The 22,026-nt window shown below is 36.6% G+C and overlaps 1 protein-coding gene across 1 annotated transcript in view; it reads left to right on the top strand.

Moving 5' to 3' along the window:
• Nucleotides 1-22,026, top strand: part of noi (splicing factor 3a subunit 3 noi) — a 251,677-nt gene that overhangs the window by 143,791 nt on the left and 85,860 nt on the right. The window contains exon 9 of the mRNA XM_090408813.1: nucleotides 11,550-11,615. Coding sequence (XP_090264939.1) covers nucleotides 11,550-11,615 — 66 coding nt within the window. The remainder of the gene's footprint in view (nucleotides 1-11,549; nucleotides 11,616-22,026) is intronic.

Here is a 22,026-nt window from a genome sequence, read left to right as displayed (position 1 = left end):
GAAATACATCTCTGTAGAATGAACTTCTTCTCCTGGGCTTTTTACTTCTGCAAGATGAACAAACTCCTCGATCTCTTAGAACAGCCTCCAACCTAAATTTCTGAACAGCCAGCATCTTCTCTAGGTTCTCAAGGCCTCTTTTATATTATTCAGAAGATCCTTGTTTTTAGTGTCGGAGATCCCCAAATCTTCTGTAAATAACTTACGTCACTGTTGTTTTGACCTTCAGAGTTGGCAGCAACAATCTACATCTGAATGACCTTCAATATTTTTGTTTACTTTTAAGTTGCCAACATAATCCAGTCTAATCTCCTTAACTTAAAGAATTACTTTTAACATTCTGTTACATCAAACCAACATATTGCACAATTTTGTGTATTCTGAAGGGCTGATTTGTCTATATGCGGGATGAAAAACTGAGTTTCCGGGAGAAAAAAAACCCTGCTACCTCTGTATAAGATCGGCTAACTCACCTTTGATTGAATTCGTCCAGATAAAGATTCCTCCCGTCACGATGAGAATCAAACTTAGGCCTATTCCAATCGAAGGGTGCAGTGTACCGTTGTTCTTCCAGTTGCGCTACGGAGGCGCTTTCACCCCATCGAATTTTATATTCACTACCTTGTGGGCAAATCAACCCATTCCAATGACCCAATTAATATGACCATAGAGGCAGTTGCTGTCCATGACACAATAGGGCTTCTTATATGTTCTAGCTATCAAATTTACTTCAAAGTAAAGATATGAAGTTAATCTACCAGTTAGGGCTGATATCTCCTTTATATAACTTTGATGGTCACATTCCACAATTGCTACTCTTATTCTCATTATGCTTCATTTAAATTGCCATGAAGTCAGAAAGTGCAGATCCTAACAGCATGATCAAAATTGTTGAATATTTACTTTACAAAAGTAACCTTTTCCTCTTAAACATTGGAAACAGCACTATCTCCATAGTTATGTAGATATGCTCTTAACAAAATCATATGCTATCTATTCTTCTTCACCATTTGAATGGGAAGTAGAGAAATAACCCATATAGGAGACATCATTTTCCCATGATATCCTCTCTTATATAGGAGGCTTTTTAATGGACATCACGAAGCACTGAGCAGTGAATGATATTATAGAGTGTATAATTCAAATAGTTGCATATGCATTTCCAAAACCATCTTAGAATTCCCAGCATACACCAGTAAGATGCCCAAAATAAAGCTGGTGTTACTTTCAAACACACTCATTCTCAAGAATGGTGCATCAGATGTCAGGACCAAAAAGAATCTTGGATTAAATTTATACCTTCCATAACTAGATTAATCAACATCAAAGTAGTGTGATAACTATATGGAAAATGAAGGAGGATACTTCTTATCCATTCTCAATATGCAAATTCACTTTGGGTGAGTTTTGCTAGAATATTAGCAACAACTTATTTTCACGTTTCTGGTCCTTAAAAGAAAGAAAGAAAGAAAGAAAGCAGTTTTCCTTTTGAGATGCTGGAACCCTACAACAGAGTACTTATTCCCAATGAACTTAAGCATTGCTGTGCCTTTGTCCAGGCAAGTGCTGTAGGAACAGATGATATCTGTTATGAGATAATAAAACATCTGGTGCCATCTTACATGGGAAAAGTGTTTTTGCAGTTTTCATGTTTATCATCATCATCATCAGTTTCCTGATATGTACCCCAAGGGGTGTTCAGGTTACTATGACAGCACTACATAATTAGGTTTACATTATTATTAATTTCCTATCAAGACACTGTTACTATCATATCTAATATTTCATTTTTCTAAGGCACGTCTGATTAAATCAGTCCACCTAGACCTCAGTCTTCCTCCAGGTCTCTTTCCTGCCATCTTGGCATTGAACCCTGTTTTGCTAACTTTTCTTTCTCCCATTCTATTTAAGTAGTGGCCATACCACCTTAGATTAGATCTGCTGACACATTCTTGAATGCTAATAATGTCAAGTTCCTTTCTAATATATTAATTTTTAATATGATTCTGTCATTGATTCCATCTGTGTCCCCCCCCCCCCCCAATTTTTCTCAGAACCTCATATCTGTAGTCTCTAGTAACATAAAACTGGTTTGAACAGAGTCTTGTATACTGCTACTTTGGTATTTTGGCTAATTTCTCTCTTATTCCTTATAAATTTATTCAGCTGACTATTCACTATACCATCTTTGCTTGTTGTGTTGTCTATATTTAGATTTAACCTGCCATCTTCACTAAAAATGTGTCTAAATAGCTGAAATACTTTATTTGTTCTATAGGATCTCCATCTAGAATGTAGCTGAAGTTTTCTATGCTCCTTCCTATTTTCACAGTTTTTGTCTTTTTATTGCTGATTTTTATTCCAAATTTGTTACCGCTGTCATTCAATTTAGTTAACACGTTCGCTGCCAACTACAAGTATACTCATAGTTGGTAAACCAGCCACACAAGCCAGCTACGAGTATACTCGTATGACGGTTACCGCCGGCAATGAGATTACTGTACTGACCTTGAAGAAGTGAAAATGCTTGGCTTGTGGAGCTAGCATCAAAACTGTGTATTCTCATAGATGGTATATGCTCTGCACAAGCCAACTACAAGTATACTCGTATGACGCTTACCGCCGGCAACGAGATTACCGTGCTGACCTTGAAGTGAAATTACTCGGCATACGGGAACAGAATATGCCGAAGTAGCGTGGCAGTGAACGTGTTAATGAATCCCAGAGACTTGCACTACATGTGCTTAGAAGTACAACATCATCTGCATAAAACAAAGGAGCTAATTCTAATATCAGGCCTGATGCAATTTTCTTTCATAATGTGATCCATATAGATGATGAATAAGAATAGAGATAATGTGCATCCTTGTCTTATCCTTGATTTTATATCAAACCATCTTCATGTATTTGCTTCAATTCTAACTTCTGACTGATGACTTAAATATAGACAATGTATTGCTCTGTATAATGTTCCATTCACCCCATATAATTGTAGTGTTTTGAAAAATGTTTCTGGGCACCTTGTCATATGTCTTTTCCATATCTGTAAAATTCAACTACAGATCCTTGTCATATTCCCATGATTTCTCAATTATATGTCTTAAAGAGATCATCTTGACAACCTCTATTTGGTCCTGAATCGAGCTTATTATTCTCCAAGTTTCTTTTCCACAATCTTTCTCAACCTCTTTTCAAGTATGCTTGCATAAATCTTACCTGGAACACTTAGTAGAGAAATTCCACTTTAATTATCACATTCAGTTTTATTCCCTTTTTTATAGACTATGGGTACTATGAGAGCTATCCTCCAATCTTTGGGAATTTGACCTTCTGACCAGGCCCTCGCAAAACTTTTATACTTCCATACTTAAGCATTTCTGGTTGAATATCATCTGTTCCAGCTGCCTTTCCACATTTCAACTTTTTTTGATAGCTTTTTCTACCTCAAATATTGATATATACTCCTCTTTGCATTCCTCTTCAAAATTTTCTAGTACGGTTCTATCACTGTTTGGTTCATTTAACAGTCTTTCAAAGTAATTACTCCAGACATCAAGGATATCCTTATTTTTATTTTCGTGTCACCTTTATCATCTTTTTTTACAGTATTCTTTTCTCCATTTATAGGCTTCTTCAATAGCCTGCAGAACATTTTGCCACCTTCCTGATATTTATTTTCCATACTGTTTAGCTACTTTTACACATAGCTCTCTTGCATTTTTCTCTGTATTCTTTTAGAGAATCTGACAACGTATTTGCTTGCAACTTTTGGTATACTTTCTTCTTTTCCAGGCCTTCTTCTTTAACTTCTTGTGTCCCCTATGGTGTTCTTATTTTTCTATCCTTGCAGACAACTTCACCACATACCTCCCTATCTGAATCAGGGAATCTCATCTTCAGAGATTGCCACTGAGATTCCAAGGTTTGGTTCTTGTTTTCAATTTATTTCATTTTTTCTTTAATAATGTTTGTATAGTCGAGAGTATACAGTTTACTTGTAAAAGCTGCTCAACTTTAATTCTTTATGAAACTTTCTTACCTACTGTTCTTTTCAATGTGATATCCATTTTTATCCTGCTTAATATTAAGTAATGGTCACTTCCAATTTCAAATCCTCTGTACACTCTTGTATCCTGAATGAGCATGATGATATCACTATCAACAATGATGTAGTCAATGAAGCTTTTCTTATTCCCCCCCCCCTTATTTTATTTCTTTCTCTTTCTCCTTCTTATTTTCTTATTTTTTCATATTTGTAGAGGAGAAAATTCTGGCATCCAGGAAAGGATGTAAAGATTCTAACAAAATATGATTTTTGTTGCTTCAACCACCTCTGTGTGTGTGTGTGTGTGTGTGTGTTAGAAAGCATTTTCTGTTTTGGTTTATTAAAGCTTTTATGTGCATTCATCCATCCTTTTTTTGGAACATTTGCAGTGGTTTAAGTTTTATACATCATTACATGCTTATGCTGCAAGAGTAATCTAATCTTGAGCCAGAACTAAGATAAACAGTCATACCTGTTGCAACAGAAGTAAAGATCTTCTTAAGTTATGTTTGATATTTAGCAATAGAGTATATTGGGTATTCTTCTCCTGTACTGTGGTAAGGTACCATTATTAAAAATCATTAAATTTGTATAAAAACTTACTTTATGAAGAAAAAAAAGCTGCTCTTTTTATATGCTACTATGATTACTTTGTTTCGAGATTTAAATGTTACATAAATTTGGAATCTGAAACAAATCTGAAAACAAACCCCAACTCAACATCACCAGAGTTAAAGATCGGTACTATCAACGTAAGAAGCCTGAATGGCAAAGAAATGGAGCTAGCTGAGGAATTAGATAAGTACCAGATCGACATAATAGGGGTGACTGAAACAAAAAAGACCAAAACACTTGAGATCTTTCTGAGCAATAAATACAAAATGTTATATTCAGGCAATAACAATCAAGGAAAAGAAGGAGTAGCCATAGTATTCAACACAAAATACGAGGCTAATCTTCTTGAATGGCAGTCAGTCTCAAGTAGAGTAATGTGGGCAAATATGAGAATGGGGAACTGGACAATGAGACTTATGTGTGCCTATGGTCCCACAGAAGGTTCTACTAAGGTAGAAGTGGAGGAATTTTTTGAGGCTTTAGAAAAAGCAACTGACACAATGAAAAAGGAAAAGTTGGTCCTTGTTGGGGATCTAAATAGTAGAGTAGGAAATGATTGTGAGACATACAAAAATATTTTGGGAAAATTTGGAGAAAAGAGCAAAGCTAATAATAATGGCAAATATCTGTTGGATTTCTGCTCAGGACATGGACTGGTTATTACTAACACCATGTTCCAACATAAAAATGTGCATAAATTCACATGGAGAGAAGAGGCTAGGAATAAGAAAAGTCTCATTGACTATGTTATTGTTGATAGTGATGTTTTCTCCCTGGTGCAGGACACCAGAGTGTACAAACGATTTGAAATTGGAAGTGATCACTATTTAGTCTTGAGCAGGATAAAATTGAATTTCATATTGAAAAGAATAACATGTAAGAAAGTTTTAAAGCGAATAAAAGTTGAGCAGCTCTCAGATGTAAACTGTAGACTAAAATACAGAAATATTATTGAAAAGAAAATGAAAGAGTTTGAAAACAGGAATCAAACCTTGGAGATTCAGTGGCAAACTCTGAAGGAAACATTGATTGATTCTGCCAGAGAGGCATGTGGTGAGGTTGTGTGCAAAGATAAAAAAATCAGAACTCCCTGGTGGACACAGGAAGTTAAAGAGGCAGTGAAGGAAAAGAAGAAAGCATATTAAAAGTTCTTGGCAAATAAGTCAGCTTTTACTCTTACAGAATACAGAGACAAATGTAAGAAAGCTAAACAGTGTGTAAAACTAGCTAAACAAAAGTCATGGGAGGACTTTGGCAAGAATATAGAAAATAAATATCAAGAAGGTGGCAAAATATTCTGGAGGTTGTTGAAGAAGCTTAGGAATGGAGGAAAGAGTGCTGTAAAAGGAATTAGAGATGATAAAGGTGAAATGAAAATAGGAGAAAAAGATATCCTTGAAGTATGGAGTAATTACTTTGAAAAACTGCTAAATGAAACAAGCAGTGATGACAGCACAGTGATAAAAAACACTGACCAGGCATGCAGTCAGGAATACATATCCATACTTGAAGTAGAAAAAGCCATCAAAGGCTTGAAATGTGGAAAGGCAGCAGGAGTAGATGATATTCGACCAGAAATGCTGAAGTATGGTGGTATAAAAGTCTTACAGTGGCTACACTGCATAGTTCAGAAAGCCTGGACAGAGGGACGAATTCCCGATGATTGGAACAGAGCTCTCATAGTACCCTTATATAAAAAGGGAAATAAAACTGAATGTGAGAATTACAGAGGTATTTCCCTACTGAGTGTTCCTGGCAAGATCTATGCAAGTATACTTGAGAAACGATTGAGAAGAATTGTGGAAGAAAAGCTTGGTGAAGAACAACCTGGATTCAGGCCAAATAGAGGCTGTCAGGATCAGATCTTCACTTTACGACAAATAGTCGAGAAAGCATGGGAATATAACAAAGATCTGTATTTAAGTTTTGTCGATTTGGAAAAGGCATATGACAAGGTGCCAAGAGAGAAGCTATTCAATACGCTGCAGTTATATGGTGTCAATGGGGCACTATATCAAGCAATACTTAGTCTTTATTTGAGTTGTGAGTCAGCAGTTAGAATTGAAGGAAGTACAGGAATATGGTTTAATGTTAAATCTGGTGTGAGACAAGGATGTAAATTATCCCCTCTGTTATTCATTATCTATATGGATCATATTATGAAGGAAAGTAATATTAAACATGATATCAAAATTGGAGATGTTAATGTCAGCTCTTTGCTTTATGCGGATGATGTTATACTTCTAAATAAATCCGCTACAAGTCTGCAAGATTCTCTGACTAAATTGAATAGCTGTTGTAATAGATATGGTATGTAGGTCAGCAATAAAAAGACAAAGACAATGAAAATAGGCAGAATCATTGAAAATGTCACTGTGTTGTGAATGGAGAACCTGTGGAACAAGTAAAACATTTCAGCTACTTAGGCACAATTTTTACTGAAGATGGTAAACTAAATATAGAAATAGACAACAGAATCAGCAAAGCTGGTATCGTGGGAAGTCAATTGAATAAATTCATATGGAATAAGAAAGAAATTAGTCGGAACACTAAATTAGCTGTATACAAGACTGTGTTCAAACCAATTTTAACTTATGGATCTGAGAGCTGGGTCAGAAGTAAAACACTTGACCAAAGACTAGAGACCGCAGATATGAGAGTCCTGAGAAAGATTAGAGGCGTGAACAGATGGCATCAATGGCAATATCATATTAAAAATGAGGATATTAGGAAAGAACTTGACATTGTCAGCATCCAGGAATGCGTTAGCAGAGCTAATCTCAGATGGTATGGTCACTTAAATAGAATGGGAGAGGAAAGATTAGCAAAACAAGTGTTCTCTGCCAAGTTGGCAGGAAAACGACCCAGAGGAAGACCAAGATATAGTTGGATTGATACGGTACAAAGTGCCTTAGACGATAGAAATATAAGATCTGATGATGTTGGAGTCTTGACAAGTAACAGACTGATTTGGAGGAAAATTGTACACAACACAGTGAAGTTAGTAATGATGTAATTTTTTCATGTAGTACTGTCATATCCTGTACACCCCTTGAGGGTACATGGCAGGAATTTGATGATGATGATAAATTTGGAAGACACAGATGTCTTTGTTCCATCTTTATCTATTTTTAACTTCACTTCATATTCTCAGTTTAAAAAAAAAACATACACAAAATATATTCACCACTGTTTTGAGTTGTCAAGAAGGATAAAAATGAATGTTAGTATTAAAAAAATGAGCTTCCGTAGCTCAGTTGGTATAGACATGAGGAACCTTTATCTGGTCTCTTTCGACTAAAGGGGAGTTAGCCGGTCTCATACAGAGGTAGAGGATTTTCGTCCCTCAGAACAGGCAAATTGGCCCTTAAACACACAGATTGCAGTTATGAATACTTAAGACAATATGTGGAAGAGGTAGGTTCTCACAACATGTTGTTACACCCGTAGTTAACCATGAGTCACATCATGGTAGTCAACCTCCTAGATAGGAGATGGCACATGAATGGAATGGGTTAAAAAAATACACAGTTATCTTACAGAAATCTCTTCTTGGCCTGAGGTAAATTTGTTGAGTAGAACTATTCTACCTCTGCTGTTGAGAGTCTGTATGTCCTTAATTGTAGCACAAATTTTAGTCAGTGCAAATGCACCAGCAAGCGTGCTGCTTAGTCTCTGCCACTGGTGGCTCGTAAGAATTTGTAGTGGTGGGGCTGCAATGCTACCAATCCAAACTGTGTGTAAATCACTCGTAACTCCCACTAGGTAGCTGTTTGGTGCAGTCTGCATTGAATGCAGCTCTAATGTTGAAAATTCTGTATCAGTAGGGCTAGTATCAGTACTAGCCAGTACTGATACTAGCCGTAACCTGCACAGCACATTGACTATTGCAAAATCCAAGTATTGCTAGAAAATGAATTATATAAAATACTATTGAGCAGTATGGTATTACAAACAAGAAAATAACAGTTTTTAGATAAATATATAAAAATTTAAGAATGGTGATACTAAAACAGGAACGATCGTTTTATACTGGAGGGACTGCAGCCCTTATGGATGAGCCAAAAAAGAAGTGAATATACCAGTGGCAAGTTGGTAGCAGTGAAGCGGGCCAGGTACCTGCCTAATCCTTGAAGAGAATATATCAACTAACACATTCTGAACATCATTACTAATGCATTTCAATTTTCACTTTGATGACTGCAGTTTGTCAACAGTGTATTTTGAAAATAAAATACATTGTCGACCTGCCAGACCATCCTATATGGACAATTCTATTCTCCCATCCATCTTCTCTCTGATGTGCTCACCAAGAAACTTAGTGCTCTAGATATTACTTTAAACAATGTGTCTTGCATGGCCAATCAATGCCCTTCACCTTAATATTAGTAAGTTCAGTAAATTATATTTTTTTTCTCAGTTTTGTTTATATCATGAAGCACTGTTTTGAATACCAAAATGTAATAATAATAATTAATCTGTATATGTTATCTGTTTATTAATTGTATTTGTCTTTCCCACAAATTTCTCTTAAGTCATTCATGATTGTGATATGTTTAGATTCATGCTTTGACTCCCCAGAGTGGTTTCTTGATAATACTGGAGCTGAGTATTGTGACTTGTTCTATACATTACTTGATGTTTTGGTCATTGTATGGAACATACGTCACACCATGGTTAATGTGCGTATTTCCTGGATATTCTAAATGTATATCCAGGAAATATGCACTGATTTGGTTAAATGTATAGGGAGGTGTACTAGTCCTGGGTGTTTGGGTTCATTGCCCTAGACATTTTAGACACTTTCCTATCTCACATTTCTATTTATAATCCTTAATTCAGGATCTACCAGGCAATCGCTAGCATCTAGATCTCCTTTTCCTTAGACTACTTCTAGCTAATGACCTGCATTCAAATCACTTGTTTCATAGCCTATTATACACCTGGATGTTTTTTTTTTCTGACTTCGTTGTATCTTCTCAAGTAAGTTTTATCTCTTTGTGGTAGGGAAACTCTTCTATTTCTGTTTGAGATTGGCTAAGATACTGTCAATTGGAAAAGTCCTTTTGTTCTGAAGAAGCAAGTTTCTCATGGCATTTCTCAGTGACAAGAATCAGATCTTTTCCAACTGAAGCACATGTCATGTCATCTATCTATCTATCTATCTAACGTTCCGCGCTCGATTTCTCATAAATGCCCTACAACAGGAAATATCACACAAGTGCACCACTGAGTATATTTTCACTTCTGCCACTAGAGGTCTCTCTCTCTCCACCACCTTAAGAATGACCACAGCTCAAGTGCCTGTAAATTTAACAAACTTCTACAAAGACGCCCTTCGACGATGGAAGAAGCTAAACCTCCAGCACACAGTGAAGACAGCATCCCTACCTGAAATCCTCATGGAACCCATCTTTCACAACACGATGGTAAGAAGCCCGATCACTCAGAAAGAATTTTTCTTTCCTCCATGGAGCTGGCGAAACGTGAGGATCTTGGGTGACATTCTTTCTCCAAGCCTCACCTGGCGCTTTCCAAATTCGCTCGAAAACCTGGAATATGGGAATGAGTCTGAGCAGATAGACACCGTAAAGGCCGCTTTTCAAGCCGCTATGCCTGATAGCATAACAGAAGTGGGGCTTATTCCTCCAAACTCAGAAGTTTTGGCGCCTATCTTTCTGATAAAAACCAATAACTCATGGGAGAAACTTACACCCAGCAACACCAACAAGATCTACAGCACCCTAACACAACAGTCAAACCAAAGCACTTTGATGGAAAATCCTGCATCATCTGATCAAACACTATTTCAATGGGATCTACCATATCGCACAAGAGCCATCAAACCTGACGCAGATATTCAGTGGAGAATGTGGCATAATATATTACCTACTCCTACTAAATTACGAAAATTTAACTCAAACGTCTCAGATAACTGCCTCTTCTGCTACCAATTAGGAATGGTCCGGCATGTCTACTTGGAATGCCCAGTCAACACTAAATTAATCAGTTTGACTCGGAAAACGGCAGCTCTTACCTGTGGTAATCTTCATACAGAAGAGGAATATTTCAATCTCGTCCATGTGGAGCCAAATAACCATTCATTCTGCAATTACCTTTTCATCACCGCAAAAGCGGTAATATACAACTTCTACCTCAGACATACAAGACCAGACAGCACAGCAACTTCACAGAGAGAGGCAACTCACCAACTCACTGCAGCCTTCCAACAAAAGGTGAGATGTCGGATCCTACACGAACATCACCACCATAGGCAAAACAACACATTAGATCTTTTCCACCAAGAATGGAATCCACGGAATCAACTCCTGGCTGAGCAGGGCGACTGCATTATAATCCACTTTCCAGCATAGAAGTGACACCTTTACCCCCCCCCCCCCCAAAAAAAAAAAGAAAGGGGGAAGAAAGAAGGATTGTTGTGCTTAACAGTGCGAAAATTAATCAGCTGGCACTCTCATGTTAATAGATAATATTGTGCAATAGTAACTTCTATGTTCTTCCACATTTATGTTCTTATGTTAAAACAAGATCTTATGTTATCATGTTAAAATAACTCTTAATGGCTTTAATTTATTTAAAAAAAAAAAAATGTAATTAGCCTTATAAGTGACTTCGATGTAACATACCTCAACAAGAGTATGAGCATGTAACCTCTCTGTCTGACTGCAGAGAAAACCAAAAACCGGTTAATCCTGTATATAAGATTGTTATGTTTACAATAAAAAAAAAAAAAAAAAAAAAAAAATATCTATCTATCTGTTCTGCAGAGGTAACTTGTTTATTGTCATTATTTTTTTAATATTACTTTCTAGCAATTTTTTTGGCATTTGAAATATTTTTATATTGACTATGCATATTGCAATTTTAGGAGATGGAAACCATTTTGTCAGAATTTGAGAAGATGTGGGAAGTAGGAAGCTTTCCAGGATGGCCAGTAAGTTTAATACTTTTTATTTATAGAGTACTTTTGCATTGTACTTAGTGCCTGTTAGCTCTGATTTGTATACTTATACATCTAATTTCTACATAAGTAAATGGCATTGCTTTAACTGAAAGTAATAGCAAAACATGAGTTTTTTCTTCAGCAAAAAAAGTTTGATAATTGAATTTTCTTTTTCCCTCCTATTCATGATGAAGGGAATAAAGATCTAAAGTAACATTTTAAAATGGTTTCATATGTAAATGAAATCAAAAATAACATTAATAATAAATTTAAATAAATAAAAATCTGATCATTCAAAATTCACAACGTTGTACATATAGTTCCATTTGTTTCTTGAATGGATTAGATAGGAATTAATTCTCACATAATGTGAATAAGAAACAAAGACACGTTGCAAGTTCAAACAGGAACACTAGAACCTAAGAAATTAAGGAAACAAACTTAACATGTTCACTTCGGGAAGTTTTTCACACATTTATCATACCGATAGGATTTCTTATTACTGTTATGTGCTGCTTTCTGCATCGTGCATGTGGGATGAAATGCCACAAAGTTTATATGGCATGTTAGTTGCAACTGTTTTGGTAAAATTTTATTGCCACTTGTTTGTGTGCTGCTTCTGCATCAGACTAATGGATGGCCTCACTGACACAGAGTTTATGCGGCACGTTAGTTGCAACTCTTTCGGTAGAATTTTATTTGAAGTTAGAATTTGTGATCTGTCTTAATGACATCGAAAATTTCAAATGCAATTGAACAAACCTTTATTTCATGTAATTGAAAATTTGAATAAATGTTAGGACAATTGTTTTTAGTTAGATGCTGTGTTTGACAGTAGAGCAAACAGTTTTGCTTGAGTCTATGCAGCATAGTTTCTGTGGGAGGAGACATGTTTCATTGGGTAGTACTGCTTTTATCCCAGTTGTCTCTAATTGTGCTATTTGTTGAAATATATTACAGACTGCAAATGTCTCTGTACCTTATTCGGTGATATAATAAAACTACTTGTTTTTCTTGCATCTGTAGTATAGTGGCTGTTAGTGATTTATATTTCACAAACAAATCCCTTTCCATCTATTCATGAGTTGTTGTTTTTTTTTAATTATGCCCATAATAAATGCAAATATGGAAGTCTAGAGTTTATAGGATCACGTATTCTTCACTCCACTCCCAGATACTTATAACACAAGTGCATATATAATATCATAGATGTAAATTATTCATAATCCATTTTACAGTACTGAAAGTATTTTTATGTATGCCTATTCTTTCTCTTCCTTATATTTGCTATTCTTTATATCTTTTAGTAAATCAATTGTAGTAACTAATTCATTCTCTTTAATTATTGTTTTTTAATATATTCTGAAAAGTACATTCCTTTTCACCTATCCTCCTCTCAATGCGAGATTAGTTGCAATCGAACAAACTGTTATGAAAAGTGGCACATCCAGTGACACGCAGTAATTTCATTACTGCGTGTCATTGGATGGTAATTTTACTCGCTCATGGCAAACGAACTACTATCGCTCCAATGTGAACATGTTAAGAAATAACAATCAAAAAACAGAAACCAAAGGACAACTAGGGTTTTATAGCATGTCTGTTTTCACAAGTGATTGGTTTGTGATAGACCTTTTGGTGTCCTCTTAATCATACCAATCTAAGAATCATGAGAACATATTGAAAGGTCTGTCATTACCTAACCAGTTGTAACAATCTAAACCATGGCCATACTTTGCTTCCTGGTTTCCTTTTGATTATTTTTTCTGTTCATAATTTCCTACTTGTAATTTCTTGTGTATATGTTTCAACTCATTTCTCCTTGTTTGTTGTTATCCCATGTAATGAGAGATCTGATTCCTGTCCCCCCCCTCCCATTCAGGAAACAAAGGAACTGGAGATAAGATGCATGTATTAGGAATTTTGAATTTATTTCTTAGTTTTATATTTATTTATTTTAATTTTCCTTTCTTTCTTTCTCCTTTCCTCCTGTTTTGATAAATTGTAACAAAATTATCAAGTGGATTCTTCAGTGAAAACATTCAAACATCAGTATTGTTCATTTCTTAAATTTTCATGTATATACATCAAAAGTATCTGAAAAAGCCATACAGTTAATTTAATGAAATTTGGCATTTTGGGTATTTACTAATGTGGTATTTAGTGTGCTTGCCTGGTTGGCCAAGTGGTTAGCATATCTGCTCTCCAGCCAAGAAGCTGCAAGTTGAAATCCTGCTTAGGGCATGGATGTTTGTGATTGCCTTTCGCTTTCATACATTCATTCAGACAAATATGTATACACTCTACCAAGATGGAGTAGGTCACCGTGGGAAAAGCAGATCCAACCCTCCTGCAATGGAAGGGCTATGAAAGATAATATGCAAAACTGCCATTTGTCTGTTGAGACTTTGAATGCAGAGATCTAGCATCGACTAGACACAAATCTGCACAAAAACATTTAGAGGCTCACAACGTGGGTTTCCATGGTAGGACTGCAAAATGCAAGCCCTACATTACCTAAACCAACATGCAGCATCATCTTCGTTGGTGCAAAGAGCATGTACAGTAGGACATGGAAGCTTGGAAAACTGTGTTATGAGTAATGAATCATGCTACACCCTCTACCAAGCAGATGGATGGGTGTGGTGGTTGCCTGGTGAACAGCTCTTGCCTGAGTGCATAACCCCAGTTATGAAATTTGGAGGTTTCAGTGTGATGGTATGGTCCTGTTTGGCCTCATACTCAGATCTGTTTGTGGTGCCACGAATATTGAACTTTGAGAGGTATTTGAATATTCTGGACAGTGCATTGCTTCCTACTTTGTGGTGTTTCTATGGAACTGACCGTTGTCTCTTTCAGCAAGACAATGCACCATACCATAAAGCTGCTACTATAACTGCCTGGTTTGTGGACATGAATATCACCATACTTGACGTCTCCACAGCGCCCTAATCTCAATCCTATTGAACATCTATGGGATGAATTGGAGGTGTCAGGTGAGGTCAAGTATCATCTGCCCCACAACAGTCCAGGACCTCATTATATGCCTGCAGGAAGAATGGTCCAAAATTCCCATTGAGCACTATTGTCACTTGTGGAAAGTATATCCTGTAGGATTGCTGCAGTCATTGCAGCACATGGAGGTCCTGCATCTTTAAGGTGGACACCATGGCTGTTTGTTCCTTACACTATAGTGGCTATTAACTTCTTTCCAGGTAGTCTGTTGTTCTGCTTTCTGCTGTAAGAACTTTTTCAGTTTACTGTGGAAGATTTTCTGCTAATTTGTCAGCATAGTAGTATTGTTCTCCTCTCCTACTCCAAAGCATATGTGCCTACATGGCACAGTTCACAATGTATCCTTGATTATAAAAGAGCTAATCAAGGGTACTAGGTAAAAGACCTAGTTGAATCAATTTTTATCATGATGAGAACAATCTTCATATGGACCATTTCACTTGAAGGTGAGTTAGCTCATCTTCCAGAAACTAGAGTTTTTGGGTGTAGTTTGAATCCCTTATGGATTCAAATCATCCAAAGAAAATTTAAAACAAAAATACTATTAGTGAGTTGGTAAATGGTGGAATCTGTACAAAGATAATCTTATGTAGCACTTAGATTGTGCACTTAGATTAAGTAACAGACATTTAGGTCATGTGGTAGAGTGCCTCTAGTGCCTTCCTTGGACTCCTGTCTCATAAATAATAATAATAATAAATGGGATGTAGTTGGAACTAATATTTGCTGTGAGTGGCTGTTGAAAGCCAGCTGCTCAGAATACTATTGTTTCCATGCTTTGAGTTCTGTTAAAAGAAAGAAAAGGAGAATGAGTTCTGTTACAATGATACCATCTGGTTGTGAAAGAGATAAATGTGGTAGAGTGCCCCTGGTGCCTTCCTTGGACTCCTTAGAAGTGTCTCATAAATAATAATAATAAATGAGATGTTGTTGGAACTAATATTTGCTGTGAGTGGCTGTTGAAAGCCAGCTGCTCAGAATACAATTGATTCCATGCTTTGAGTTCTGTTACAATGATACCATCTGGTTGTGAAAGAGATAAAAGTATGGTGGAGCACAAGATCTAAAAAAACTGTTGTTTTGTTTAGCAAGAAACAAATGGCACAACCGCTGTTGTTGAGTAGGAGGTGAATCAACTTGGTCCTTTTGGAGTTAGGTTTGCATTTCTTGGTAGTGTTTTTGCAGCTGCTGTGAGGTGCAATATAGGCTGAGTGTGTGTGTATGATGTCAGAGTTTTTATCTTAGAGAATGGACAGGTTTGAGTGGAATAGATGATCTCCATTCCAGCAGAAATTATTTCAGTTATTTGGTTGGTAGATGTTTGAGTCAGGAATGCAGAAACGGTAATCAGACCATAGAAAAGAACTTTGGTATAGCAGTTGCAAAGATCATGTTATTTGACATCACTAATACCGAAGGACATAAAACCACTTAGAGTGGCTGGAAACTTACATGAGGTTATGGTTATGGTCTTAGTTACCAAATTGAGTAGTTTCATCCATTGTATGTATTTGGAAGAACATGTTAGAAAAAAGATCACAGTTGTTACAGTATGGTGAAGATTATTTGGTATTCTGGTGGTTAGGTGAGCTAGTTACATTAGGTCATTCTAATAGCACATATCTCTGTGTGTTTCTTTTCCTGCTTGATTGGTGGAATTTGAAAAAGGAAGCCAGTTTGAATTGCACATATTAAAATTTTCACAGAATACCTTACTGTTTGAAAATTTATGTTACAGAAAATCAAGTTACAGAGACAAATATTCAGAGAAATTGGAGTGATCATCAAAATTGAGAGACTGATTGCAAATGACTGCAGTTGAGGTAAGGAGGTTTTGAGGCAGAAGAGATTGAAAAGAGGGAATTCCAGATTTATCATTCTCTCATATATTAAGTCATCATAACTGACATATTGAGTACTACCCTAGTAAACAATCATGTAAGGTGTAGTTAGACTAATTAAAGTGGACAGTGGTGGTTTTGCTGTCAGTTTAAGATCCCTTAGAAACATTATGTTGAGTGTACATTTCTGTAAACCAAAATATAAAATGATGGTACAATATGAGAGAATTCCATGCTGGCTGCGGCATCGCCCGGTTATACAAGGTCCCTGTTGCTTTCACCAGGGAACTAGAGCGAACAGCAAAATGTCACCTACTGGAACAAATCCTAAAACACACCTCAACTCAACATCACCACAGTTCAAGATCAGTACTATCAACATAAGAAGCCTGAATGGCAAAGAAATGGAGCTAGCTGAGGAATTGGATAAGTACCATATCGACATAATAGGGGTGACTGAAAAAAAACAAGACAAAAACTGGTGAGATCTTTCTGAGCAATAAATACAAAATGTTATATTCAGGCAATGACTATCATGGAAAAGGAGTAGCCATAGTATTCAACATTAAATACAAGGTTAATCTTCTTGAATGGCAGGCAGTCTCAAGTAGAGTAATGGAGCACAATGAGAATGGGGAACTGGACAATGAGACTTATTTGTGCCTATGGTCCCACAGAAGGTTCTACTAAGGTAGAAGTGGAGGAATTTTTTGAGGCTTTAGAAAAAGCAACTGACACAATGAAAAAGGAAAAGTTGGTCCTTGTTGGGGATCTAAATAGCAGAGTAGGAAATGATTCTCAGACATACAAAAATATTTTGGGAAAATTTGGAGAAAAGAACAAAGCTAATAATAATCGCAAATATCTGTTGGATTTCTGCTCAGGACGTGGACTGGTTATTACTAACACAATGTTCCAACATAAAAATGTGCACAAATTCACATGGAGAGAAGAGGCAAGGAATAAGAATAGTCTTATTGAATATGTTATTGTCAATAGTGATGTTTTCTCCCTAGTGCAGGACACCAGAGTGTACAGAGGATTTGAAATTGGAAGTGATCACCATTTAGTCTTGAGGAGAATAAAATTGAATTTCATGTTGAAAAGAAGAGCACGTAAGAAAGTTTTAAAGTGAATAAGAGTTGAGCAGCTCTCAGATGTGAAAATACACAAACATTATTCAAGAAGAAACAAAAGAGTTTGAGAACAGGAATCAAATCTTGGAGATTCATTTGCAAGCCCTGAAGAAAACACTGATTGATTCAGCCGAAGTGGCGTGTGGTGAGGTTGTGTGTAACGATAGCAAAATCAGAACTTGATGGCGGACACAGGAAGTTAAAGAGGCAGTGAAGGAAAAGAAGAAAGCATATCAAAAGTTCCTGGCAAATAAGTCAGCTTGTGCTCTTGGAGAATACAGAGATAAATGTAAGAAAGCTAAACACTGTGTAAAACTAGCTAAACAAAAGACATGGGTAAGAATATAGAACATAAATATGAAGAAGGTGGAAGATATTCTGCAGGTTATTGAAGAAGTTCAGAATGAGGAAAGAGTGCTCTAAAAGGAATTACAGATGATAAATGTGACATGAAAACTGGAGTAAAAGATATCCTTGAAGTATGGAGTAATTACTTTGAAAAATTGCTAAATGAAACAAGCAGTGATATCACAGTGGTAAAAAATTACTCGACAGGGATGCAGTCAGGAATACATATCCACATTGAAGCCATGAAAGTTAATGACGCCATCAAAGGCCTGAAATGTGGAAAGGTAGTAGGAGTAGATGATATTCGACCAGAAATGCTGAAGTATGGAGGTATAAAAGTCTTACAGTCATAATTCAGAAGGCCTGGACAGAGGGACGAATTCCTGATGATTGGAGTAGAGCTCTCATAGTACCCATATACAAAAAGGGAAATAAAACTGAATGCGAGAATTACATTACTCTACTGAGTATTCCTGATAACAAATACTTAGTAGAGTAATATCTTTCAACCATTTCTCAATTACACTTGAGAAACGGTTGAGAATGATTGTTGTAAAAAGCTTGGTGAATAACAAGCTGGATTCAGACGTAGTAGAGGCTGTCAGGATTAGATCTTCACTTTATGACAGATAGTTGAGAATCATGGGAATATAACAGAGATCTGTATTTAAGTTTTGTATCTGGAAAAGGCATATGACAAGGTGCCAAGAGAGAAGCTATTCAAAGCACTACAGTTATATGCAGTGGTGAGCTATGGAAATTTTAAAAAGGGCTTGCATCGTCAAACAAAAAAAAAAAAAAAAAAAGGCTAAACTTAGCCCTTATAATACTTATATTGTGACTTTGTAGAGCTTCTGACAGATATATAATTCCTGTAGGATATCAATCATTAATGCTAGATCTTTTAAAAATTCCAAATTGAGAAGTCGGTTTAAAAACACCCATATATTTATCGTTCGATTCAAAATGCTTGCATAAAGCTGGGTAATTTCTCCACAAAGCGAGAGCCGTTTGTAAACTGCAAGCTGCCCATTGTGGTCCAAATGCATGGCCGATCTTTAAAATTTCGATACCAAGGTCTTTCGCAATCATATTTAATTCTTGTTGATGATAAAAAGCATATAATTTATCCATAAATATTTCAAAACAATTTACTAAGGGGTGCTTAAGGGTCAAAGCTGTATAACTGAGAGGTGACCTCCACATAGCCTTTAAAGGAATGCCGAGAACCGACCAGGGCTTCTGACCCAATGTCCAATCCTCACCTTCTCGTGGTGCACCCTGTTGGGTATCTACCTGGATACTGAACGAACGAGGATGGGCTGGCAATTTGAGATTTAGCCGACCAAATTGTATTCTTATTGGCTTAAACCAATATAGAAAATGATGGTATAACATGACAAAATTTCATGCTGGCTGGGGCGTCGCCTGGTTAAACAAGGCCTCCATTGTTTTCGGCAGGGAACCAGGGCGAACAGCGAAAAGTCAGCTACAGGAACAAATCTGAAAACATACCCCAACTCAACATCACCAGAGTTAAAGATCGGTACTATCAACATAAGAAGCCTGAATGGCAAAGAAATGGAGCTAGCTGAAGAATTAGATAAGTACCAGATCGACATAATAGGGGGGACTGAAACAAAAAGACAAAAACTGGTGAGATCTTTCTGAGCAATAAATACAAAATGTTATACTCAGGAAATGACAATCATGGTAAAGAAGGAGTTGCCACAGTATTCAACACAAAATACGAGGCTAATCTTGAATGGCAGGCAGTCTCAAGCAGAGTGATGTGGGTAAATATCAGAATGGGGAATTGAACAATGAGACTTATTTGTGCCTATGGTCCCGCAGAAGGTTCTACTAAAGTAGAAGTGGAGGAATTTTTCGATGCTTTAGAAAAAGCAACTGACACAACGAAAAGGGAAAAGTTGGTCCTTGTTGGGGATCTAAATAGCAGAGAAGGAAATGTTGTCAGACATAGAGAAATATTTTGGGAAAATTTGGAAAAAAGAGCAACGCTAATAATAATGACAAATACCAGTTGGATTTCTGCTCAGGACATGGACTGGTTATTATTAACACCATGTTCCAACATAAAAATGTGCACAAATTCACATGGAGAGAAGAGGCAAGGAAAAAGAATAGTTTCATTGACTATGTTATTGTTGACAGTGATGTTTTCTTCCTGGTGCAGGACACAGAGTGTACAGAGGATTTGAAATTGGAAGTGATCACTATTTATTCTTGAGCAGGATAAAATTGAATTTCATATTGAAAAGAATAACATTTAAGAAAGTTTTAAAGCGAATGAAAGTTGAGCAGCTCTCAGATGTGAACTGTAGACTAACATACACAAGTATTATTGAAGAAAAAATTAAAGAGTTTGAGAACAGGAATCAAACCTTGGAGATTCATTGGCAAGCCTTGAAGAAAGCCCTGATTGATTCAGCTAGAGAGGCATCTGGTGAAGTTGTCTGCAAGGATAGAAAAATCAGAACTCCATGGTGGACACAGGAAGTTAAAGAGGCAGTGAAGGAAAAGAAGAAATCATATCAAAAGTTCCTTGCAAATAATTCAGCTTTTGCTCTTAGAGAATACAGAGATAAATGTAAGAAAGCGAAACACTGTGTAAAACTAGCTAAACAAAAGTCATGGGAGGACTTTGGCAAGAACCTAGAAAATAAATAATAAATAGAAAATGTAAAAGGAGTTAGAGATGATAAAGGTGACATGAAAACAGGAGAAAAAGATATCCTTGAAGCAATTACTTCTAAAAATTGCTAAATGAAAGAAGCAGTAATAGCACAGTGGTAAAAAAACATTCAACAGGCATACAGTCAGGAATACATATCCATACTCTGTATCGAGCCTTGATAAGACCCCATCTGGACTTCAGTGCCCAGTTATGGGCACCAGGGTTTCTTCGTGATGGGGAGGAAGTGGAGAGGGTCCAGAGACGAGTGACCAAGATGATAGCAGGTCTGTGGAATGAACCTTATGAGAATAGGTTGAAGATTTGTGGGTTGCAGAAATTGGACGATAGGCGAAGGAGGGGTGATATGATTGAGACATTCAAATTACTGAAGGGTTTTTATAAGATTGATCCAGAAGATATTTTTGAAAATATGACTGGTGGTGGGAGGACTAGAGGCCATGCATGGAAGCTGGGCAAGAGCGTGGTTGACAAGGGTGTTAGAGCTAGGTTCTTTACTTGGAGAGTGGTAAATGAGTGGAATAAGCTTCCAGAGTGTGTTGTGGGTGCCACGACCGTGAATGAGTTCAAGGCAAGGCAAGGTATGATACATACTGTGTGAAGGTTGAATAGTTGTTCTTGACATGATGTTAGGGCCTCCCTCGATGAGTCTGTCGACTCCTTGGAGTTTCCCGGAACAATAATAATAATAATAATAATAATAATAATAATAATATAATAATACTTGAAGTAGAAAAAGCCATCAAAGGCTTGAAAAAGTGGAAAGGCAGCAAGAGTAGATGATATTCGACCAGAAATGCTGAAGTATAGTGGTATAAAAGTCTTACAGTGGCTGCACTGCATCGTTCAGAAAGCCTGGACAAAGGGATGAATTCCCAACGATTGGAGTAGAGCTCTAATAGTGCCCATATATAAAAAGGGAAATAAAACTGAATGTGAGAATTACAGAGGAATTTCCCTAATGAGTGTTCTTGGCAAGATCTATAAAAGTATACTTGAGAAACGGTTGAGAAGAATTGTGGAAGAAAAGCTTGGTGAAGAAGAAGCTGAATTCAGGCCAAATAGAGGCTGTCAGGATCAGATCTTCACTTTATGACAAATAGTTGAGAAAGCATGGGGAGTATAACAAAGAACTGTATTTAAGTTTTGTCGATTTGGAAAATGCATATGACAAGGTGTCAACAGAAAAGTTCAATATATATGGTTTCAATGGGACATTATATCAAACAATACTTAGTCTTTATTTGAGTTGTAAGTCAGCAGTTAGAATTGAAGGAAGTACAGGAAGATGGTTTAATGTTAAATTTGGTGTGAGACAAGGATGGACATTATCCCCACTGTTATTC

This window comes from Typopeltis vanoorti, chromosome 19, assembly GCF_054136105.1.
Source record: "Typopeltis vanoorti isolate ZY-2024b chromosome 19, IOZ_Tvanoo_1.0, whole genome shotgun sequence".
In the NCBI taxonomy this organism is placed as follows: Eukaryota; Metazoa; Arthropoda; class Arachnida; order Uropygi; family Thelyphonidae; genus Typopeltis; species Typopeltis vanoorti.
The sequence above is the reverse complement of the archived record's forward strand: the minus strand, read 5'-3'. Positions and strand labels throughout refer to the sequence as shown.